The 14,528-nt window shown below is 45.9% G+C and overlaps 1 protein-coding gene across 1 annotated transcript; it reads left to right on the top strand.

The window, feature by feature from the left end:
• The first annotated feature begins 8,607 nt into the window (after positions 1-8,607).
• LOC130108406 (amphoterin-induced protein 3-like) lies at positions 8,608-10,103 on the top strand. Its single transcript, XM_056275319.1, is given in 2 exon segments — positions 8,608-9,958; positions 9,961-10,103. Coding segments are annotated over 2 exon segments (1,380 nt in total). The 3' UTR covers positions 9,990-10,103.
• The last annotated feature ends 4,425 nt before the right edge of the window (positions 10,104-14,528 follow it).

Below are 14,528 nucleotides of genomic sequence, written 5' to 3'. Positions count from 1 at the left end.
ATTATATCAATATTGTGATATAAGACTAGATATCATCTGGGATTTTGGATCTCGTAATATGGTGAAGTGACATAAGTGTTGTCTTTTCCTGGTTTTAAAGGCTGCACTACAGTAAAGAGATGCAATTGTCTGAACTTATTAAGACTTCTAGCTGTTGTATTATTTGTCTCTACCTGTTTGGACATCAGATCCACATAATGTTTATCAAAAATGTCAGTGTAAATATCGATATCGAGGTATTCAGTAAAAAATATCGTGATATTTGATTTTGCCCATATCGCTCATCATCAGGACGATGTGCAAAACAAAACAGTCAAACGACAGGGAGTGAAACAAGGCGACAGAAGTAGTTTAAAGTTGAATCAACAGAAAAATGTTTGGTCAGATGAGCAATCGACACAGACAATCTGATTGTCAAAATAGTTTTGTCACAACTAAAATTCAGTTCAAAGTTGAACAGACACAGGCAAATGTTCTGTCACATGTTCAGTCGACACGGTGCGCATGTCGACACAGTTTTGGCACAAATTGAACCTCATAAAAAAAACTAGGTCAAAATACAGTATTTCCCCTGCTATTCACACAAGTACCTGAGGCAAGAGGCAAAATTGAGAAAGGTTCCAGACGGTCAACTCTCCATTTTGCTACCTTCAGCAGTCAATGGCTCCCTGATTAAAGCTAGTCTATTTCATTGATTGAAAAGAAAGTGAAAAAAAAAAACTAAATCTTTCTGCTCCTCTGTCTTCACTCCCACACCTATAGGGAAGAAAAGCCTCCCTTGACCGTATCCAGGCAATCTGGACGGAGAGAGCCTCTCCTGTTGCACTTAGTGACTGTGGCCATGCTCTGTCTACCTCATCCAATCAGCAAGGAAAGTATTTGTGCTTGTAGCACCAGAGAAAGCGGCCAGGACTTAAATTGAGTTACCTGTTCAGAGATGGTTTCATTTTCTCACGATGGCCCCGGAGATCCGTGATGGAAACTGCTAACTGCTCATCACCCTTCATGTCCCCCAGCATCTGTCTCGACGGAGAGCACGGCACCGCAGCAACAGCGGCCTGGCCGAGGTGGCACAGACAGCTTGCTTAGGTGATTCATCAGCTCCTTGCAGAGCAGAGGAGCGGTGTCAGAGGACCACCCTATAGAAGGTGTTACTGTTTCTCTCAGCACACTAACAGATTCTGTATCACTGGTGGATGGTATATATTGGTGGATGTTCATAATACAGAGCAGTAACCCCCTCACAACCACACACAAACGCACGCATGTACGCACATGTTTGTTTTACTACACTTGTAAGGACTCTTCACTGACTACAATCGCTCCCTTGCCCATAACCTTAACCATCAGCGCTACATGCCTAACGTTAACCCTTATCCTAAATCTAACCAGGGCCCTAAACCTGAGTCCTATCCATTAACTAGCCCGCTGAGGAGATGTAGACCTGCCAAAATTTAGTCACTTTGCAAAAATGTTCTCATTCTCATGGTTAAAACTCAAATTGGTAGGAGCGTCCGGGTGGCGTGGCGGTCTAATCCGTTGCCTACCAACACAGGGCTCACCGGTTCGAATCCCCGTGTTACCTCCGGCTTGGTCGGGTGTCCCTACAGACACAATGGGCCGTGTCTGCGGGCATGAAGCCGGATGTGGATGTGTCCTGGTCACTGCACTAGCGCCTCCTCTGGTCGGTCAGGGCGCCTGTTCGGGGGGTGGGGGGAAACTGGGGGGAATAGCGTGATCTTCCCACGCGCTACGTCCCCCTGGCGAAACTCCTCACTGTCAGGGAAAAAGAAGCGGCTGGCGACTCCACATGTATCGGAGTAGGCACGTGGTAGTCTCCACCCCCGAATCGGCAGAGGGGGTGGAGCAGCAACCGGGGCAGCTCGGAAGAGTGGGGTAATTGGACGGGTACAATTGGGGAGAAAAAGGAGAAAAAATCCCCCCATAAAACAAACAAACTTAAATCGGTCCTCACAAATATAGCTGAACAAGAACACGCACAGATACATACACAAACGCCCATGCACACATACACACACATATTTGGTATGAATAATTAATTCAATGGAATCTCTGTACCATTTACGTTAATCCCTATCGACCAAAAGATAATGGGATTCTTTTAGGTGTATCGACCGCAGGTGATATCGGAAGGGCAGAGAATTAGAGTGTCAGCTGTCCGTCTCCATTGATAACCACAAGATGGCAGATGAAAGGCAGAGAGGAACGGAGTGAAGAAGTAGTGTGGGAAGATAAGGGAGGCTAGACGACAGAGGAGGGAGATTGAGATGAGCGGAGAGAAGAGGAGAGGAGGCGAGGAGAGGGATGGATCAAGAGGGAGGGTAAGCAAGGGGACAAGGAGGACGAGAGGTGGGGAAAAAATGAAAGGACGAGAGAGAAACAAGAGATGACAGATAACAGGGGAGAGTAGGAATAAAGGAGATGAGAGGATAAGAGATGGGGGAGGAGGAGATGAGGAGACAGTCTGCCACCCCACAGTCACGTCATGCAATTCGCCATGTTCTGGCCCATAATGTTTTATAACACAGTCGCTGATAGCACAGTAGTCAGAAGTGATCTCATTTCACAACCCATATCCCTTGGTAATGTGAACACAAAAGCGAGACGCGCAACCATTACCGGCGTCCAGCAGTCACCTACTGCTACTCATGCATAATTAGTCGCCATCAAAGGAAGCAGGAAAGGGTAAACAGCAAGCAATCATATTAACTCCTGTGAGTCCTAATTGAAATCCGTTCACAATCAACACAGATGGTGGAGGCTGCGGAGAAAGGGGAGTGCCAAGACCGCAAGTAGCTTAGTGCTCCCTCCCACACGCTGCTCGGTATATTGATATGCATGAAGACATGGGCCTGTATTGCCATCTCAGATATATGTCGAGTTGTGCCTTAGCCTAAGAGGAAGGCAAACGCATCTGTATGTGCAAAAGCAAGACTGAGATTTTATCCCAAGTCGGAGACATCTTCATCTCATTTCAAGTGCAACATTTCCTTGGATTTTCTCCTTTTCCAACAACAGATTGTGCGCCAGGTCTACTGACTCTCAAGCCACTAGATGGTGTTCTTGCCTCTTTGCTATTCTGCCATCCTGCAACCACTAGATGGGGTAACTTCCATGCATCCGTTATCCAAACCGCTTATCCTGCTCTCAGGGTCGCGGGGATGCTGGAGCCTATCCCAGCAGTCATTGGGCGGCAGACGGGGAGACACCCTGGACAGGTCACCAAGCCATCACAGAGCTAGATGGGGTAACTTGAGTGGGGAATTTTTATGACTTGGTGCAATATTGTCACCGCATTTTGGGAATGTATGTACTATTTGACTTATGTGGTTTTGGATAAGACACTGAAACAACAAGGGACTTGCTACCACCAGGGAAGCAGAATATCTTGAGCGGCTCGTGCCCTTATGCAAAGTAGTCTTTCACTGTCTAGCAAAAAAAAAAAATCCCTCCAGCTGAGAATTCACCCAGACTGAATTCAGCCAGGGAGAGAAAACCCCAAACCCAGTTCTCTAAGCCTCTATCTAATTGGTGACTGATTCATATTTGAGAGTCTGGCTGCCGGACATACCGGCACAAACCTGTTAAAAAGTAGGAGTTAATGGGAGGGCGGACATGCTCAGGATCAAGGGTTTACTTGGCAGCCAGGGGCCATGCAAACACTTTCGCCTCCACACTATAAAGAAGTGTTTATAGAGTTGATCAAAGTAACGCTCTGGCAGGAAGGTGGTGTCTCCTCCCGTCTCTTTGCTAAAGGTTTGTTCGGTATTTCAGAGCTCTGCCTCGTCTCCTTGATTTGCTTTTTTCCGTCTCCAGGATAACTTTTAAACTGTATCACACAGATCTATTTTCTAAAAAGGACACGTTCAAGAAACAAACAGATTTGAAAACTAAAAAAGACAAACTGGGCATGCCTGACTACAAACCCATTATTCTGACCATTCTAGAGCAGCTAGTATTACACTTCGTAACATGGGGAAACGTCACGCTGAATCCCGACACTTTGATGTTCAACCCACAAACACCCCACTCGCATCCCAGAATGCTCGACATCGCAAAGCAGGCTGCTACCTCGCCTCACGCCATCTCAAGGGGAAAATAAAGTGCAGGGCCTTCCCGATACTGCTGTGTGCTTTCCCTCCACAGCAGATGGTAAAGAGAAAATCACTTGCTGCCTCCGGATGGGGTGGGGTGGGGTGGGGTGGGGGTTGGGGGGGCTGTACAGGGGTCAGGGTTTAAGCCTTGAGGTCCACTCGGAACCTGGCTGGTTTGACAGACCTATTTTGCATACGCTAAGTCTAATCAAATATATGCAAAGGGGTAGGCAGGATTTGCAAAGCAGCTTGATAGACAGGATTCAATTCAGCACTGGTTGGATCAGGGATTTCAGATGCAGCATGCTGGGGCTGCACAGCTCAATCTGCTGGCATACAGACATATACATGGAGACATACTGTAAGTGTGTATGTGTGAGTGAGAGCGAGAGAGAGAGAGAGAGAGGAAGAGACAGAGAGAGGGAGACACTGGTGAAATACACTGATGAGCCAAAACATTATGACCACTCACAGTTGAACATCTCCAAACAAGGGCACGCGTCAGGGTCTGAGTAGATTAGATGGCAAGCAAACAATCAGTTCTCGTAGTCAACGTGCTGGATGCAGGAGAAATGGGCAGGAGTAAAGACCTCAGCAACTTTGACAATGGCCAAATTGTTATGGCCAGATAACTGGGTCAGAGCATCTCTGAAATGGCAAGGCTTGTGGGGTGCTCCCGGTCAGCAGTGGTGAGTACCTACCAACAGTGGTCCAAGGAGGGACAAACCACAAACTGGCATCAGGATGTTGGGCGCCCAAGGCTCATCGATGCAGGAGGGCAACAAAGGCTATCTCATCTGGTCCGGACCGACAGAAGGTCTACTGTGGCACAAGTCACAGAAACTTTTAGTAATGATTACAGGGGGAATGTGTCACAACACACATTGCATCACACCCTGCTGTTTATGGGGCTGCGTAGCCGCAGACTGGTCAGAGTGCCCATGATGACCCCTGACCCCCATCGAACGCATCTGCAATGGGCATGCAAGCATCAGAACTGGACCTTGGAGCAGTAGAAGATCGGTTGGTCTGATGAGCCCCATTTTCTTTTAGATCGTGTGGGTGGCCGTGTATGTGTGCACTTGGCGAATAGATGGCACCAGTATGCACTGTGGGAAGATGACAAGCTGGTGGAGGGAGTGTGATGCTTTGGGCAATGTTCTGCTGGGAATCCCTGGGTCTGGCCATTCATGCGGACATCAATTTGACACATGCCACCTGCCTAAACATCATGGCAGACCAGGTACACCCCCTTCATGGCAACAGTATTCCCTGATGGCAATGGCCTCTTTTAGTCAAATAATGCACCCTGCCACACTGCACACATTGTTCAGGAATGGTTTGAGGAAAATGATGAAGTGTTCAAGGTGTTGCCCTGGCCTCCAAATTTTTCAGATCTCAATCCGATTGAGCGTCAGTGGGACCGACAAGTCTGATCCACGGCAGCTCCACCTCCCAACTTACAGGACTTGAAGAAACTGCTGCTAATGTTTTGGTGCCAGATACCACAGGACACCTTTAGGGGTCTTGTAGAGTCCATGCCTCGGCGGGTCGGCGCTGCTTTGGTGGCACAAGGAGGAGGACCAGCAGCATATTAGACAGGTGGTCATAATGTTTTGGCTCATCAGTGTACGTTATGGGTAGCCACTATTCACTCAACAATGACAAATGATTGCATCTCACAAGGGTGGATGTTTTACAGGACTAAAAATAATGACGTGACAAACGTTTTCAACTCATGGAGAGATGTTATCTACAGCAAAAAGGGATGCCTGAGAACACGACTGTCATTTACACAAAAAAAGTGCTGACATATAGAATGGATGAAATGATAATAGTCATAGTAAAAAGCCATTCACATAATGATCTGATTTATCTTATGACACAATGGTTTGAAATGCCACATGTATTTTTTTTTTTAGATATACCACCAAAAACTGTGAACTGTAATCAGTTTAGATGCATACAAATGAATACAATGGAATGTAGGTAATATTTGTAATTGGGGAATACATACCACATAGTAAATATAAGACTAGATCAGACCATTTGAAAATATGTAAATTGGAATATACACTTTAACGTGAACAAAGATTTTGCAATACTAAAGGGATAAAGGTGTTATTTATGGTGGGAGAAAGTTCAGTTTGGAGAAAAACCAACAAATGACTTTGGGCCCAATTCAACCAAGAGATATGACTACATAAACACAGCAAGTACATGAAAAGTCTTTCTGGATTCTTTTTTTAGCCACATCTCATATGTGCATGTGTAGGCGTGTATATCTCTCTTATACGTTGCAGCCAAGCTGATGACTAGCCCAGGGAAAAGATTGTGTTTGTGTTTACACAACCAAGATTGTGCTAGCTAGCCCTTTCAGTGGGAACACAGTAATGGCTGCCTTCTTTTAATATCCCCATTTTTGCACTGGTAAGAGGACCGGCGTCTGATGACGGTGTCACCTGACATTCGCCTCAATTCCCTGCCTCCGCCTGGCCTGTGGACTCAAACACCTGCATCCATCTGCTCACCTCTGGAGAGTGAACCCCATCCAACTATCTAACTCCACGGGGAGCTGGCTGAGTGCCTGGGCAGAGTGAGTGAGTGTGGGAGTCTGTCGGAAGCCCTAAGCACTTGTTGGGAGGGCTGTGGGGTGGCGGGGTGGGGGGTGGGGGTAGGGGGTGTAAGCGAGGAGATGGCTGCTTGGAGGCAAAGCTAATTCACTGCGACACAAATCAGAGCTGTCATGACCGCCATGACCAAGTGGCATAGACAGCACCTATCCAGTCAAACCCACGGTTAAGGGGCAGGAAGGAAGGATGCAAGGCATCTGATGTGAATAGAGAGACACAGTGCATAAGGCTCTCAGTGGGAGAGCAATGGAGAGACAGAGAGAAAGAGAGAGAGGTGTGTGTGGGGGGGAACAGGTAATTTATAATCAGTCAAAACTACTGAAGTTGGCTACGGGGAGGAAAAGAGCAGCTGGGGAAAGATATAAACACACAGTCAACGTGAGCGAGCCCAGAAGGAAGCCGTTTCCATACAGTGAACCTCAAAGTATACAGAGCGTGGATGAAAATGGGCTGACGTGCCGTGCCAAATCCATGCAGAGAGTATGCACAGAGTATGCAGCACAGAGTATGAGGGTATAAGAGAAGGGGTACAAAAACTACAGCATGCCGAGCTACATGGAGACTACATGGAGTAACAGAGAGGTGAAATGCATATTCATCTTTAAATCCTCGGGGATAATTGGCGACAAACTACAACAGTATACTGGATATAATTCTCACGATGAAAGCACTACATCTGCACAAAATGTACTGCAGCCAAAATAGAACAAATTCTTTGGGGGGTATTGTGAGAAATTTGATATTCCTGAGACAGAGAGGGGGGGTGGGGGTGTAAGAGATTAAGGGAGAGAGCATGAAAGAGGAGGGAAGTCACCACAATTACTACTCAATCATGAGAGAGGGAGACACAAGGCTGGTCTCTAAATGACACACAAGAGTAGGAGGGGATTGTGGGAGATTAAGTAAGCTCTCTACTGTTTGTTGTACGCGGCGCAGCGCTTCAGGATGTTTGTTAAGCTGCACTCTCATTTGGGGCAAGGAGAGAGCAGTAGGAGACCTTAAACTTGCCTGATGAGAAAGGCTAGAGTGATTTGCTCCCCTGCAAGAAGCTCCAGGATGGAGACCTGAGAAGCAAATAAGGCAAAAAATTTTAAGTTATACATCGACGGAAATGCAACTTTGACTTGAAACAAGCCCAGAGGATTCAGAGGACCTCATGCTGATATCTATCCTTTGTTTCTGGACTTCTGACTTTAAGAAGTGCTGCTTGTTTCTGAGACTGGAGAGAACTAAGCAAGCTGCATTACTCGCTTGTCTGGACATGGTGTGAACTTTTTCTCCCCCCTCTCCCCCCACTCCACAGGATTCATGACCTATGAGCATGAGGAGGAAACTCGGCTGTTCAAATCAATTTGCTTTGAAAATAATAATGTTTTAGCCATCGGATACAAGTGCAGAAAAGTCATTTTAAAGGTAAAGTATTTTTCCTTATTTTAAGAATAAGACTGTCTCTGGTATTACAACAGTTCTCAGAATGTTTTGACGTAGGTCTTAAGTGGAGGAGGATGCTGTCGCATACATATCCTCATTTATGTGCAGTCATATTCGTATCCCTAAATACTTATTAGCGACTTCACTCTTTGCTCAGATCTGTGTAACTAAGCTTTAATGTTTTAAACAGGTAAAGACAGTGAAATTAATCCAAAAAGTTTTTTAGAATGTAAAATTCTAAGGCATTTTTCTCCTCCCCCATAGATGATCAATTTACATCATTAAAAAACATTTTTCGCATATGTCCACTGAACAATTTACAGCAAAACATGCTTGTCTCTACATATTATCAAACTGTTTTTCCTTCCATGCTTATTATCTGAACCAGGGAGTGCCAGAGAAAGATTTTAGGATCTCAAGTGTAGAAAATGACCTCTGGACTTCATCCATGGCCCTTTCTGGTGCTGCTCCTCCTTCTCCCTGGCTCTGAGGAGACCTGCCCTTCTGTGTGCCTCTGTATAGCTGACACAGTGAGCTGTGGATCCACTGGTCTGACCAAACTACCTCTCTCTTTGCCCTCCTCCGCCATCATGCTGGACCTCAGCTACAACCACCTGTCCAGGCTAGAACCTGGTCTCTTCGACAGGATGCCCCGGCTGGAAACCCTGCGGGTAGCTCACAATCACCTCACAACCTTGAGTCAAGGTGTCTTTCACAATGCCTCCAGCCTCAGACACCTCGACCTGTCCTCCAACAAGCTACAAGTGGTGGAACAGCATTACTTTCAGGGACTGTGGAGGCTGGAGGAACTTCTCCTCTTCAACAACAGGATCATACAGGTGGTGGGGGGCTCGCTGAATGGCTTGAGCAGCTTAAAAAAGGCCTACTTCAGCCTCAACCAGATCACAGACTTCCCATTTTTCTCCATCCAAGATCACACCCATCCCTTTCTTACCATGCTGGACCTCTCATCCAATCGTATGACCACCTTGCCATGGGAGGATGTGAAGGCTCTGCCAGGGTTGGTGCAGCGAGGACTGTTTCTACACAACAACTCCCTGATCTGTGATTGTTCCATGTACAGCATGTTCTGGCACTGGAAAATGAGGGACTATGACTCATTGAAGGATTTTATGGATGAGCACACCTGCTCGATCTTTGGTGACTCCCGCGTTACCATCCAGTTCCTCCAGCACAACCGTTTTTTCCAAAACTGCACTGTGGTAAAACCAGCCGCGCTGCCTGTGACTGTCCTCCTATCCAGCGTAGTGGTCTCTGAGGGAGAAAGTGTGCATCTAGACTGTCAAACCTCTCTCAGCGGGACAGATCTTTCATTTATGTGGCACTCACCCAGCCTGGGGTACATCACCCTGACCAGCATTAATGAGAGTCTAATTACCCTCTTTTCTAATGGCACCTTAGAGATCTCTGCAGCCAAGGTCAATGACTCAGGCCTGTATGTGTGCACGGCAGTGGATTTTAAGCAGATGCTGAATGCCACCCGGGAGGTGAATGTAACTGTGGTCCAGCCCGTGGCAGACTCATTCAACACCGGCTACACAACATTGCTGGGCTGTGCCGTGACATTGGTCCTGATCCTCATGTACCTCTACCTGACTCCATGTCAGTGTGGCTGCTGTAAACAGCCCAAACCTCCAGTCATCCCTGTCTCCACCTACGATCCAAGCACTTTTTCTTCCATTTTCTCCCCCACTGTCGGCAACAGAGACCGGCCAAAGATTCAAAGCAACAAGCAAGTAGCGTTCATGGAGCCAGTGACAGAGGAGCAGAATGGATGCCTGAAAGCTGACACGGATCAGTTCTCTTTGCAATGGGGATGGGAGACCCCTGAGTTAACTGAAACTCCCTATTCAGGAACTTGCAGCAAAACATAAAAGAGCCCTTATCAGCCACAAAAATCAGTTAATAACTTCTCTTTATACTCAGGTACCACACCACTGAGGGTCATTCTTGTTGAGAGCATGGAATGAGATTTGCTGACATTTCACAGAAACTTTATCACCTGGATTAAAAACCCTGGAAAATTCCTGTAGGTTGTGACTCTAAGGTGACGTAGAGAGTGAGTTTAACTCATGCATCCCAGTTGAGGTGAAGTGGTCTGTAACCGGTGTTGTAGAGATAGACACTAGTGAAAGCTTCCCTTACACAGCCTATATCGCTTTGCAAGATGTGATACGAATATGCAGAAATGAATACTTTATTCACTTCCTGGAAATGTGTGTTCCTTGCGTACTTAATAAATGTTTTCAGTCTCTGTGAAATAAAAGTGCATGTGCTGATAATAGTATTTCTGAAATGCACATATTGAAGCAAACACATGGATTGAAATGTGACAAAATTCTTCTAACATGTATTTAAGAAAGAGGAGGGGCGTCCGGGTGGCGTGGCAGTCTATTCCGTTGCGTACCAACATGGGGATCACCAGTTCGAATCCCCGTGTTACCTCCTGCTTGGTCGGGCATCCAATTGGCCGTGTCTGCGGGTGGGACGCCAGATGTGGGTATGTGTCCTGGTCGCTGCACCAGCGCCTCCTCTGGTTGGTCAGGGCGCCTGTGCTGGGGGGAATAGCGTGATCCTTCCATGTGCTATGTCCCCCTGGTGAAACTCCTCACTGCCAGGTGAAAAGAAGCGGCTGGTGACTCCACATGTATTGAAGGAGGCATGTGGTAGTCTGCAGCTTCCCCGGATCGGCAGAGGGGGTGGAGCAGCGACCGGGACAGCTCAGAAGAGTGGGGTAATTGGCAGGATACAATTGGGCAGAAAAGGAGGAAGGAAAAAAAAGAGAAAAAAATATATAGTAAGACAGGAAGAGTATGGTAGCCCGGCATCAAGCTTTAAGCAACAACAAAAAATTAAATAGCTTATTTGGCAGAAACCAAAGTGCACCCTGTGGTGCTCCATCATCCGTGTACTTAAAGTACACATCTCATAATGACTTGTGTTAATCTGGCAACAAACGAAACAATGATGACTGTCAGCAGACATGTTTATCTGGCATGTAGCACAGAAACCTGAGTGTCAACAAGCGGAAACTCAACAACCATTTGACAACCCCTCAAAGACGAGTCTTTGATGAAACACAACACACACACAACACTTTGAAAACTGCGGAACAAAAACATCCACAAGATCTCCAGCAAATCTGATCTAATCTAAAAGTCTTGTTTCAAGATACTTCTAGTCCATCATGCTTCAGATGAAAAATGAGACTCGGTGACTTCAAAGATGAAGGGTTTTCAGGTAAAGACTCTAAAGTCTCATACATTGTCAAGGCAGAAGTGAAGTGTGCAGGATGGGAGGACCAGGTCAGTGACATGAAAGGCCAAAGACAGCACACGAGTGGCTGGAGATGATGGGATAGTCAAAGCCTGGTGAAACAAATAGTAACAAAGGAATCAAATCCCCCAGAGCCCAGACCTCGATACCATCTTCAGATTGCAGTTTAATCTTGATGCAAACACTAAATAAGGACCAAAGGATTGCACCGGGATCAGATGGGATTAAATGTAATCCCTGGTGTAATGTCAAGGAGATGTCGTCATCAACCGCAAATCTTGGTCTTATATCTTGTTAAGGAGAGAAAGTCGTTATAGGAGAGGCCTTTGATTATTGTCTAATCCTTAATTAAATCATGAATGTTCTCCAGCCTAAAGAGACGAGGGCGCTTGTGCAGCTTGAATCTAAATTCACAGACAGGATAGAAATCAACCCTGAACCAAAAAATGAATGGGAACAACTGACATCGTCTTCAAATTCATGTGCAATGCAATTGTTATGTGCATTGATCTACAAAAATAGTGACAAAAATTTAAAATCATACATGCATATGATAAATATGGGGAGTATACATGAAGACAAAACGAGACAGAAAAAGAAAAAGGGGAGAAAGTTTATGCAAATATGAAATTTTACATGGGACACTATATGGAAATGTCGGGTGAAATCCTCGCTGTCAGTCATGTCCAGTTGTTTATCACAAAGTGTACTATAGAAATTACATGGAGCGACGAGTTGGGGTTGGGTTTTAGGAGATTAGCATGAGGACAAATAGCAGGTGACTTGTCAGTTTATATGTTTTTTTTTAATCCCTCTAATCTGGTTCCCCGCTCTGACACAGCTTTTCCAGCTGGGTTGGGATTCAGCTATATCAGCCAGGATGAGCAGAGGGGTTTGAGACACAGAGAACACACATTGTGATCATTTCATGACAGGGTTGGTGCCCTGCTTATGTAAGCACACAGTTTATTTGGTAAATCAATCTTGATGTTAACAACAGAGGTCAGGATTACCTGACTTTGCTATTTAGAAACCATTTTTTAATCTTAAATTATACAGCTGCAAGTGCTTAGAGCGAGGAGCTGCAGCAGCACAATTAAATAATGAGAATAAGTCAGGCATAAAATTGCTGTTATGAAACCAGTGCGATATGCTCTTCCATTTATGCTGCAAAAATGTAGTGTTTTGGCCTCCTTTTTAGTATTCAAATCTTACATTTTCTTGTAAAAAGTGGGGCCGAAAAATCTGGCAATCCACTTGCTTTCAATGCTGCTTCACTTCTCGCAGCTTTTTTTGACAACTATTCCGGTACAAGGTGCGAATCTCCACATTCGTGGCAATAAAAAGACAATTGATTCAAAAATGACGGAAAAAAATGAGATTTCTCATTTGGTCAGATCCTCATTTTATGGATTTGTGGAGAGAAAGTTAAAAGAATCACTGCTTTACTAAGACCTTAACAGTGAACGAGCGGGTTTGACTTTTCATAACTTCCAAGACTGCACTGCTCTTACTTTTCTTTTTTTGGGGGGGGGGGTGATTTTCCCCCTTTTTCTCCCCAGTTGTATCTGGCCAATTACCCCACTCGAGGGCGCAGGAGAGAGTTTTACATTGGGGGTAGGGCTGTAGGGAGTCCGGGGAATTTTTTTTAAAAACGGTTTTAAACTGCCATTTTACCAGTTTTCAGCAAAGAAAAACATGTTTCATGGCCATATGATAAGGCCTCCTCCGGAAGATTATTATTTCTTTTTTATTTTTAATTTCGGCAGCTAAATTAGCAACTTTTTAAGCTATTTGAGACAAAAACGTATAGCCTTACACATCTGTACATCATTGAGGCAAATCATGCTAGCTGGTTAACACATTATGAAGTCACTGTAACCGGGTCTTTTCTTGCCCGGTGCGGGATTCGATACGGGGTCTACTGCATAATGTGCACCACAAGGCGACATCACTAACCGCTCGGCTAGAGGGTCAGACCCGTTAGCTAGGGGCTAACGTGTCTTATTAGTAGTTTACATTACCAAACTATCAGAACACAGTACTCTGAAATGAGTGTAAATGCTTTATAAAACATTGTGTTCACAATAAGGTAAATATAAGCCGTTCCGTATTAACGTTATAACCTTTAGAATGTATTTGCGTGTGACCGTCACAACGTCCCTGCTAGCTAAGTTAGCCTTCCGCTCATTGACTAGCATTGACAGGAGTTAGCAAAATACTACTACTATACATATGTTTCAGCCTCAGGTTTCATCATAACGACACGTTTATCTTTTAAAAATGGGTAAGTACACTTTGTTTGTGAGGGAATTTACAAACCTGTGAGTGATGATAAATAGAGGAGGATTCATCGTTGCTGCCTTGAAAAGTTGGGTGGCACTCTAATGACGTCTCAGCGGGCCGCCGCCGCCAGTACCAAACACATGGGGAGGAGGGGGGGGGTTGTTGTTGTTGTTGTTAATAACATACTATTACATATTGTGGGATGGGAATGACATGAATGCTGGCACATATAGGGAGTATATGTCCAATATTATATATGTTTATGCATATATCTCGTTGTGGATGTTCTTGTTTATTGGGGGGGGACTTTTTCGCCGCCCCCACGTTGAGGTGGACTTGTCCCCCCCCCCCGGTTCCGACGCCCTTGACCCCATTCTTCTGAGCTGTCCGGGTCGCTGCTCCACCCCCTCTGCTGATCCAGGGAGGGCTGCAGACTACCACATGCCTCCTCCGATACATGTGGAGACGTAAACCGCTTCTTTTCACCTGACAGTGAGGAGTTTCACCAGGGGGACGTAGCGCGTGGGAGGATCACGCTATTCCCCCCAGTCCCGTCCCCCCCCCCCCCCCCCCCGGACAGGCGCCCCGACTGACCAGAGGAGGCGCTAGTGCAGCGACCAGGACACATTCCCACCCGCAGACACGGCCAATTGTGTCTGTAGGGACGCCCGTCCAAGCCGGAGGTAACAAGGGGATTCGAACCGACGATCCCCGTGCTGGCAGGCAACTGGATAGACCGCTACACCACCCCTACTCTTACTTTTCT

The sequence above is a fragment of the Lampris incognitus genome, chromosome 2, assembly GCF_029633865.1.
Source record: "Lampris incognitus isolate fLamInc1 chromosome 2, fLamInc1.hap2, whole genome shotgun sequence".
Lineage (NCBI taxonomy): Eukaryota > Metazoa > Chordata > Actinopteri > Lampriformes > Lampridae > Lampris > Lampris incognitus.
Note: the sequence above shows the minus strand (reverse complement) of the source record. Positions and strands in the feature narration are given on the sequence as shown.